This window comes from Caenorhabditis elegans, chromosome V, assembly GCF_000002985.6.
Source record: "Caenorhabditis elegans chromosome V".
In the NCBI taxonomy this organism is placed as follows: domain Eukaryota; kingdom Metazoa; phylum Nematoda; class Chromadorea; order Rhabditida; family Rhabditidae; genus Caenorhabditis; species Caenorhabditis elegans.
The window spans coordinates 14,757,501-14,768,066 of NC_003283.11; the positions used below are offsets into that span (position 1 = coordinate 14,757,501).

At 41.3% G+C, this 10,566-nt stretch overlaps 2 pseudogenes across 2 annotated transcripts; both read left to right on the plus strand.

Annotated features, from left to right (window-relative positions):
• Positions 1 to 117: 117 nt before the first annotated feature.
• On the plus strand, positions 118 to 795 carry Y50E8A.8 (annotated as a pseudogene). Its single transcript has one exon. A coding segment is annotated over exon 1 (678 nt).
• Positions 796 to 1,284: 489 nt separating this feature from the next.
• On the plus strand, positions 1,285 to 8,331 carry Y50E8A.14 (annotated as a pseudogene). The gene is made up of 3 exons: positions 1,285 to 2,336; positions 3,287 to 5,860; positions 5,966 to 8,331. Coding segments are annotated over exons 1-3 (5,992 nt in total).
• Positions 8,332 to 10,566: the final 2,235 nt, after the last annotated feature.

A 10,566-nucleotide genomic window follows, 5' to 3' on the forward strand; every position in this document is an offset into this window, starting at 1 on the left:
ATTCTACTCTCTGTGGCTTCCCACCATATTTTACCCTCTGTGGCTTCCCACCTTGATGAAGAAAATCCATCAATGGTTTTGGAAGACACCAAAGAAGACGAGTTCGAAATTATTCCCATGGAAGTTACCATCAGCAACAACGAAAATGAAATTCAAATTGGCATCAAGGACACGCAGCAGTTGAATCCAAAAGATCAGGACCGACACGATTCAAAACTTCAAAACAATTTCATTGAAACCGTGGAAACAAAGTCAACAAAGCGAGTCAACAATGAAGCATTTTCTCCAGTTGCAATGGAGAAATACGGACAAAGCAGAATCAGTTTTTCTTCTAAAAAACAACTCACTGCCACACATTACACACCAGCTGAAGAATCACATAACTTTGGATTCAATCTCCACGTACTCGACCACAAGATAACAACTCAATGGCAAGAAGATAAGCATCCCTGGGATCCAGGGACACAACAAAGGTATCAACTAGCGCCTCGAACACAATGGATGCCTACACCACTGCTCGATCAAGCAGCGATATTGTCATTTCTGAGTATACTGTATATTTTTAGCATTCCTCATGGACCTTCAACTTGCAATGTGTTTTCAATCTGGCCTCAATGGAATTTTGGGAACTCTAACAATTATTGGATGCCAATCGGACAAGGTTCACACTTCTTCTCTTATTTGCTGCCGCCTCAAAGCGCCGCCAATCTCCAATTTCGATTGCCGGAATTTTCAATGATATGCTACCAAAGATATCAAATCAAATCGACAATGGATTGTCCAAGATGCCGATAATTGTGCTACTCATGTAACTGCAAGCTGAGTTATTTTATTGTTGTTTAGATTTTTCTTAACCTTATCTGTCTAGTGCTAGAAAATAATTTCCCTCAAAGTATTGTATCCCAAATTCTTCAATCTTCGATTTTGTACTGATTCACTTGTTGTAATCTCCCACATCTTCATCTCCCTTCTCCTTTTCCCTTTGGGAGTGTCAAATCGCTTGCTCTTTGATTATGTTTTCTGATCTTCTATTAGTCATAGGGAAACAATATTCCCGTCGTTCCCATCACATTACCACCTTCGCCCCCAACATTAGCATAATTCGATTTGTATGTATGGTATATAAGACGCTATTCTGTGCATATAACATGGTTCAAGCATCAAACGGTTCTAGGTGTAGAATCCCCCTACCATCCTTTCTGGACATTTCTTCCCCTTTACCCGATGTATTCCCTTTCCCTCGTACACTATTATTCTTATCTGTAATAAACTATTTGGTTGAAGAGTCTTCTATTATTAGAATTGGTGACCCGAGGCAATATCGAACCAATGGCCAATTATCTTCGTCACTTCGTCAACTAGTCGTTTCGAAACAACCAATCAACAATCAAGTCCAACCAATTCGGACACCTTCAAGTCAACAACAAGCCCGGAAAAGTGGGGCAGCATCGGATCAAGACAAGGAGTCAGTGCAACGACTTCATCAAGCAACTTCAAGAGTCAACTTCAATCAACGTACAGTCACAATCAACCAACACAACGGTCGCTACGCAACTGCGACAAATTCAAGAGAGTACTGAGGTCAAACGTACTGCTCACAATAAACAATGAGTTCGGTGTTTCGTTCTCACATTGGCATTATCCGTCGTAAGCTGAAATTGGCAATCGAGGCTGCAGATGACACCGACGATGCCGATCAAGCTGAGAAGAGCTCCGAAAAAGAGGTGTACGATGAAATCGCTGAGATAGCTGATATCGCCAATAGCATTCGTGCTGCTATTGAAAAGATAAGGAACTACGATCAACAATGGAAGGATCTCTTCACGAGAATTCCAACGGAGAGAGAAGGCATGGCCGACTACAAGAAACGGCTAGGCGACTACGATGTCGACATTCAAAATGCAAACAAATCGTTGCAAGGACTCAAACTCAAATATCAAGAGTTTATTGCAATTCATAAGAAGAAAGCTCCACAACCGACAGATTATCCAACATTTGGTGGAGATGAAGCAAGTCCAAATCAATCATCGTCGTCAAACACAACGGATCATCAAACCATCAACATGGAACCAATCACAATTCGTGTTCCAAGTGGAACTACTGGCACTCCTTCAATTGTCACTTCTACCATCAATTCAGTGGTTCCTCCAAATCAAATCTACAACAATACTGTTTCACACCAAGGACATTATTCACCGCTAGCAGCAATTCCGATCTAGCTCCCGTCTATCAGTATGCCAACATTTGATGGGAACTACACGCAGTACCAGGGATTCATTGAATTATTTTCGTCCCTAATTGATGGACAACCAATCGGAGAGGTAGCCAAATTTCATTACAGGGTGGGCCAAAAGTATGGTAACACATGGATCGCTCTTTTACATGAGCTTTTTGCGCGACTGCCACGCCATACGTACATTCTTCTATCGAATACTGATAGCTGAATAAATTTCCTTCAATTTGACCCAAAATTTGTAATGTTTCCCAATAAGGTGCGATTTTAATCACCTCGGCAATTTGGCGAACCCTTTCGAAAAAACGGCGTTTTGGCACGCGGCACTTCCCACGCAAACGCACCTCCCATGCACGCCAATAATTTTCAGATGTATGATTTTTATGTTAAATTGAAAGTTAAAGAAGTGAAGAAGCGTTTTTGATTGTTTTTGTAGCATATAAAAATTTTCTGTGTCGACACTGGCGCCTAGAAAAAACCCTTGAATGTTTCATGAATTCAACTTTGCGAAATTTACTCAGTTTTTTTGGTTTCACAAGGCGTAACGAACCACAAAATCATCCGAGCTAAATTTTTTCTTAAATTCTGAAAAGTCAGGTCAAAACGTGCCAAAAAGTACTAAAATGAATTTTTCTTCATACTGCTGCCGCCGCTCACATCCATCTTTCTGGCGACTGAGTCATTCAAGACTTAAACTACTGCCACAGTCCATGACAGAAATACCACGAAAGAAATTTTTTGGATTTTTGTTTTTAAGGAATCTCCAGACCAAGAGCATTCTTTGAACTATAAAAACTTGTAAGATACTTGATGGATTCCTCGAGAAAAATGTAGAAATCCTGCAGAATGCCGACTTGCGTGCCATAAAGATCGTGATCTCAAAAGTTCTGAAGGCCTGCAGCAATGCGGATGGATATATTTTGAAAATTCAAAACGTTAATCTGGTCAGTATTTTATAGAGAACAAAACTTGTACAAATTGATGTAATAACTCTCTCCACACGTGAAGTTATAGAGCTGCAAACGTGTTACCATACTTTTGGCCCACCCTGTATTTGAAAGCTGCCTTGCAAGGAGAGGCATCACTCATTGTAAAACATCTGCCACTAACCTCTTCCAACTACCAAGTGGCACGGGATCTGCTGAACGAGCAGTACGGTGACACCATTCGAACAAGACATCACCTCCAACGAGCACTACAAGAACTCCCATCTATGACACAAACCAGGAACGCGGCTCAACTGCAGGAGTTCTGGACTACGGCTTCGGCTATTTTTCAGCAGTGGAAAAACATCGAGCCCGAATGCGATAATAGCACCAATGCCAACGTCATCAGTTCGAAATTGCCAAGGAGATATATTGAGAAGTTATATACAGGCAGCAATGCAAGGAGAACTTATACCGCTTCTCAACTCTTGCATCAGTTGAGTGAATTTATCAAATGGGATTCACTTGTGGTAACGATCTTCAACGACAATGCTGCACCTGAAAAGAAAGTAACTACAATGGTCGCACACCAAGCTACACACCACCATAGAGCAGGAGGCCGAGCAGCTCATGAACACAATTCACGATGAACAGTTACAACGCCATGTGTATTTTGTTCATCGACCACACATTTCCACCGATATGAGGAGTGCGTAGACTATCCGACACCAGAACAACGTAACAGAAGAGCGAGGGAGTTGAAGTTATGCTTCAAATGTCTTCGGGGGGACCATCAACAGAGAAATTGCACACGCGGAAGACCATGTTTCCATTGCCGTGGAAATCACCACTCTTCTCTCTGCAATCTCAAAGGAAGAGTAGCGTTGCCAAATCAGCACACTCCAAATCAAACAAGACGTCAATCGACTTTTCGGTCAACATCGCCAAATCCGGGATATCATCAACCATCGGTCCCACAACAGCAACAGCAACCAAGACAGAATTTTCAAGGAATGCAAGCGGTGAGAAGTAATTTCCCAAGAAATGACGGTCGACCAGCTAATTTGAACCGCCGGGTGCAGTTCGGTAACACATCTGTTGTAACAAGCCAGGAATACGAATCGGACGACGTAAGAAATCACGAAGGAAACATTTCACTTGCATTCAATGCTGCGTCTTACCCTTTTGCAAATCCTCAACAATGCAAAACCGCTGCCGATGGACAGTCTCCTGAAGAATCATCAGCTCAAACCGAGAACCCACAAACAAAAGAATCCTTGCCAATTGCTATGATGGTGAAGAAGATCGAGTTGGAAAATCAAGACGGAAAGCTTATCACGACAACAGTGTTTTTCGATTCAGGAAGTGATAGAAGTTATATCACCGAAAAGTTGTCGCAGCAATTGAAGCTTGTTCCAATCGATTCCAAATGTCTACAACTACAAACATTCGCTACTACAGAGCTCAAAACGATGCAAGCAAATCGCGTTCTGGCTACATTCCACGTCAAACAAGAAAAAGTGGCAATCCCACTCACCGAAGTCAAATCAATCGCAAAGTCAATAACAGCAGCATTCGTGGATGACTCAACAATACACGATCTTCTCGAGAATGAAGGAGCAATTCTTCCACGATCTCATGAGGAGCCCGAAATTCTAATCGGTTTAGATGCAATGGCCCAGTTGCTTGGTAATACAGCTTCACAAATCCTGCCGAACGGAGCAACACTCCACCAAACGGACTGTGGAATAATTGTGACGGGTAACGAGAAGACGCCACAACAAGTACTGGACGACACACGCTCGTTTGCCATCGACGATATGATCTATCATTCCACTGCAAGACCGACGATCCAGCCAATAGGAATCCTTCATATCGACGAGGAAGATGAATATCAACAGTTGCGCACACTGGTCGAGCGATTCTGGAGCTTAGAATCATCCATGATCTTCGAAAATCCCCTTACCTCTGACGAGGAGTATACGAATGATTTTTTTCAAAGGACAACAACAAGAGATGAAGAGGGACGTTACACGTGCCGCTGGCCCTTCAAATATGATATCAAAAATCTTCCGGATAACAGATATCTTGCTTATCATCGATTGCAGTCAACATTGCGCCGTCTTCAGAAAGATTCGGTCATTGTCGAACAGATAAACCGCGGATTTATTGAAGAAGTGCTGGGCGAGTTCTCGGAGACCGGAAATCATGTGCACTATTTGTCGCATCACCCCGTTTTCAAACCAAGCTCTACATCAACCAAAATCCGCATTGTTTACGATGCAAGTGCCAAAGCGAACAAGAATTCCAAGTCGTTGAATGAGATGTTACATGCAGGCGAGTCTCTTCTGCCAAAGTTGAGCGAAGTTCTTCTTCGTACACGGAAACCGGAGATACTTGTTAGCGGAGACATCGAAAAGGCTTTTTTGATGGTATCACTCCACGAAAACGACAGGGATACGTGCAGATTCCTGTGGACCCCGCCGGATGGGAGTAAGCCGATTTGTTATCGTTTTTGCCGTGTGCCTTTTGGCGTCAAAAGTTCACCGTTTTTACTCAATGCCACCATCAAAACTCACTTGGAAACGTACAACACGCAAATGGCCCAGGAGATATTAAAGAACATTTATGTTGATAACGTGTTTATGGGAGTCAGTACTATCAAGGAGGGATTGGAGTTCTATCATGAGTCAAAACGAATGTTCTCTTCCGCAAAAATGAATATCACACAATTCATGTCAAATTCGCGGAGACTTGACGAGATGCTCACTTCGGAGGAAGGCACGAGACCTGTCGAATCTTTCAGAAGTTACTTGGCACACCGTGGAATATTCAGTCGGACATTTTGAGCATCAACATTGCGCCTCCAATTGCAACTGCGCTCTCCAAACGAAGGATACTCCAGAGTGTTGCTTCCACGTACGATCTCCTTGGAGTGGTAGCGCCGGTGGTTGTGCGAGGAAAGTTGTTCATACAGAAGCTGTGGGCACGCCCGGCAGAGTGGGATTCGGAGTTAACGGAAAGTGAGACACAAGAGTGGAGACAAATCGAAAAAGAATGTTGCGGGGATCCGATTCAAATCAACAGAAGGTACTTTTCCACACCAACAACCGAGGATCATAAATTCGAGATTCACGTGTATGGGGACGCCAGTGCAACGGCTTTGGGAGCTGTTGCCTACATCAGAAGAATCGGACCAAAGGATATCGAGACAGCTTTTGTGACGGCTAAGTCTACAGTGAAACCTCTCAAGAAGGGTTTAACTATACCGCAGTCAGAGCTTCTTGCGATCGAGAAGTGTGCCCGGCTAGCCCACTTGCTGAATCGTGAGTTGGATCTGCCCATTTCAAGGACAGTCATTTGGAGTGACTCCATGTGTAGCCTGGATCAAGTGGAGAGCAACACAGCAGGAAATACATTTGGCAGGAATCGGTTGCGTCAAATTGGACTCCTTGCGCCAAATGCATATTTCTCTCACATACCTGGAAAATCGAATCCGGCAGATGTGCTCAGTAGAGGTTGTGGACTGGAAGAGTTACGCAATCATGCACTGTAGTGGTCAGGACCTCCTTGTTTACAAGATCGAGACCTCAAGTTGCGACCATCAAGCATACAAAAGTTCGTTTACAAAGGAGTTTCGTTTACAAATAAAAGTTCGTTTACAAAGCGTTTACAAAGGAAACCGATGAAGGTATTCTAAAGGAGAGAGCAAAGCTGATAATCATCAAGCTAGCTCAACAGCTGCATCCACCAACTGAAGAACAGATCAAGAGTTTGAGGCTGCAACAAGAGAACGACATATGGTATTTTTGCGGACGAATCCCGGGTCGGAAAATTCCATTCTTGCCGCCTCACCACATTGCAAAGCTTTTTGTGAGAGCCATTCATATCAAGCACTTGCACAGCAGTCCATTGTACACGCTCTCAAAAGTGAGGAATGAGGTTTGGCGTCACGTTACTCAGTGGTGGAACTCGTAAAATCGCTGGACACGGATAGTCTTCTGAGAGTGATGCGTCGATTCAGTGCAACATATGGAACACCCAAGGAGATCAGAACGGACAATGCAAGTCAAATTAGAATGCTATCGGCCGTAAATGAACAAGCAAAGAAACAAATTGATACCGCGAGCCAATCGGAACTGCCAGTTTTCAAGTTTATACCAGCTCTCTCACCTTGGGCGGGCGGTATATACGAAAGGATCGTCGGACTGATAAAGAATTGTTTGACACGAGCAGGAGCAACAAAACGACTGCTTGATGAAGAGGATTTTCGAACATTACTGAAAGAAGCTCAGGCGGTAATCAATCAAAGACCACTTACATGTGTCAGTCTAGACGACATCAAACCACTGTGCCCGATGGATTTCGTGTTTCCAAACAGGAGAAACACACATCTTCTCACTTTGGAGGAACATATGGACCCCACTCCCCTCACGACTTCGCATGGAAATTTGCTGGAAAATCTTGGATGTGCACAAGTTCGTTAATTAATTACTTCATTGCGAGATGGAAAGAAGATTATGTGCAAGTGCTACAATCACGGAATGCTATTGCACACAAACAAGATCACCTGACGAATCATAAACAACTGCAAGTGGGAGACGTCGTTATGTTCAAATCGGATAAGAACAAGATGAGTTGGCCTCTGGCACGAGTTGAAGAAGTAGGTCCCAGATCAGCAAAACTGTACGCTGGACACACCGGAAATTTTATCGAGAGACCTTTCAAGAGCATATATCCACTCGAAGTCAGTTTCAACAAGGATGAAGAACCAGTGAACGAGAGCACAAACACGGAGACTCCGATTCCAACAAATGCCATCACCAAGGATAATAGAACCGATATGGATGAAGAAAATCAGATTGTACCACCAACAAGAGATGACAGTTCCCGCTCAACTACTCGCAGCGGCAAAAGCTACGGTATCAGTAATGCGGTTACTTTGGCTCTCATTATGATGGCTGTAATGATCACGTCCACAAATGCAACTACGACGGACTACCCACTCACAACGGACACAGGCGCTGAGACGAAAACTACGACTGGAAGCAATCCATACCATCTTCTTTGGGCTATTCCAATTGCCTTCGGAATTTGCACAATGATAGCAATTCTTCAATTCGTCACCACACTACTCACTAGGGAATGGTGTTACCCCTGCAATCGCTAGGAGGACAAAACAAAGTGAAAATGGAAGATCAGATCTATGGCTACAAGAATCAGTTTTTGGAATCTGCTAAACTCGGTCCCAAAGCTGAAATTTTCGGTCTTAAAAAGTAGTCCTCTTTTTGCTCAAAATGCCGTTTTTCGTGTGTAGAAGTGGCTACATAAAAGTTTGGCACTGCAGCCGCCGTTCGAATGGCCGATTGGTGAACTCTCGTGCTCATTAATCTAAAGGTCACGGGTTCGTTCCCCACTAGGTATTAATTTTTTTTTGAATTTTTCCTCTAGCATGAAATATGCACAAAAACACGGTTTCTTCCGTTTTTTGGTAACTTCGGAATGAATTTTTTGGTTCCTGGGAATCATAAAAGTAATTTGGAAACTTTTTGGAAGTTTTCTTTTTTTGATAAATTTTCACTTTTCTCCCACCTGATGTATGCACATTTTTTTCTTCAAAAATAATTTTTCAAAATTTTCTCAAAAAGTGTTTGGTTTGAAAGATCAGCATTAGTTTGGATATTTCTACGATTTTGGAGGATCAAATGTCATTTTTAGGAGAAAACCACTGTTGTTTTCTCTAGAGTTTTTCACGAAAAGGACCTACTTTCAAAGACTTCTATCTCCGTTGACGAGTAAAATTTAAAAAAGTTGTCAACTGCAAAGTTATTTTATTGCAAAGTTATTAAAGTTATTTACCAATAAACAAATTGTCAGTTGAATCTACTCTGCTAAATTTTATGGGTAGAGAGATATGGACATTAGTAATTAAGTAAGTTAAAGCTTCACTTCGATTAGACGATTCGAGGGCTAGGGCTACGATATCGTTTTTATTTTTCCATATTCCACCAAAAAACGCTACGATATCGTAGCACTTTTTTATTTTTCCATATTCCACCAGAAAATGCTACGATATCGTAGCACTTTTTTATTTTTCCATATTCCACCAGAAAATGCTACGATATCCCATATTCCACCAAAAAACGCTACGATATCGTAGCACTTTTTTATTTTTCCATTCTCCACCAAAAAACGCTACGATATCTTAGCACTTTTTTATTTTTCCATATTCCACCAAAAAACGCTACGATATCGTAGCACTTTTTTATTTTTCCATATTCCACCAAAAAACGCTACGATATCTTAGCACTTTTTTATTTTTCCATATTCCACCAAAAAACGCTACGATATCGTAGCACTTTTTTATTTTTCCATATTCCACCAAAAAACGCTACGATATCGTAGCACTTTTTTATTTTTCCATTCTCCACCAAAAAACGCTACGATATCGTAGCACTTTTTATTTTTCCATATTCCACCAAAAAACGCTACGATATCTTAGCAATTTTTTATTTTTCCATATTCCACCAAAAAACGCTACGATATCTTAGCAATTTTTTATTTTTCCATATTCCACCAAAAAACGCTACGATATCTTAGCAATTTTTTATTTTTCCATATTCCACCAAAAAACGCTACCAAAAAACGCTACGATATCGTAGCACTTTTTTATTTTTCCATATTCCACCAAAAAACGCTACGATATCTTAGCAATTTTTTATTTTTCCATATTCCACCAAAAAACGCTACGATATCTTAGCAATTTTTTATTTTTCCATATTCCACCAAAAAACGCTACGATATCTTAGCAATTTTTTATTTTTCCATATTCCACCAAAAAACGCTACGATATCGTAGCACTTTTTTATTTTTCCATATTCCACCAAAAAACGCTACGATATCCCATATTCCACCAAAAAACGCTACGATATCGTAGCACTTTTTTATTTTTCCATATTCCACCAAAAAACGCTACGATATCTTAGCAATTTTTTATTTTTCCATATTCCACCAAAAAACGCTACGATATCCCATATTCCACCAAAAAACGCTACGATATCGTAGCACTTTTTTATTTTTCCATTCTCCACCAAAAAACGCTACGATATCTTAGCAATTTTTTATTTTTCCATATTCCACCAAAAAACGCTACGATATCGTAGCACTTTTTTATTTTTCCATATTCCACCAAAAAACGCTACGATATCTTAGCAATTTTTTATTTTTCCATATTCCACCAAAAAACGCTACCAAAAAACGCTACGATATCCCATATTCCACCAAAAAACGCTACGATATCTTAATATTCCACCAAAAAACGCTAAGATATCGCACAGAGAGTAAAATATGGTGGGAAGCCACAGAGAGTAAAATACAGTGGGAAGCCACAGAGAGTAAAATATGGTG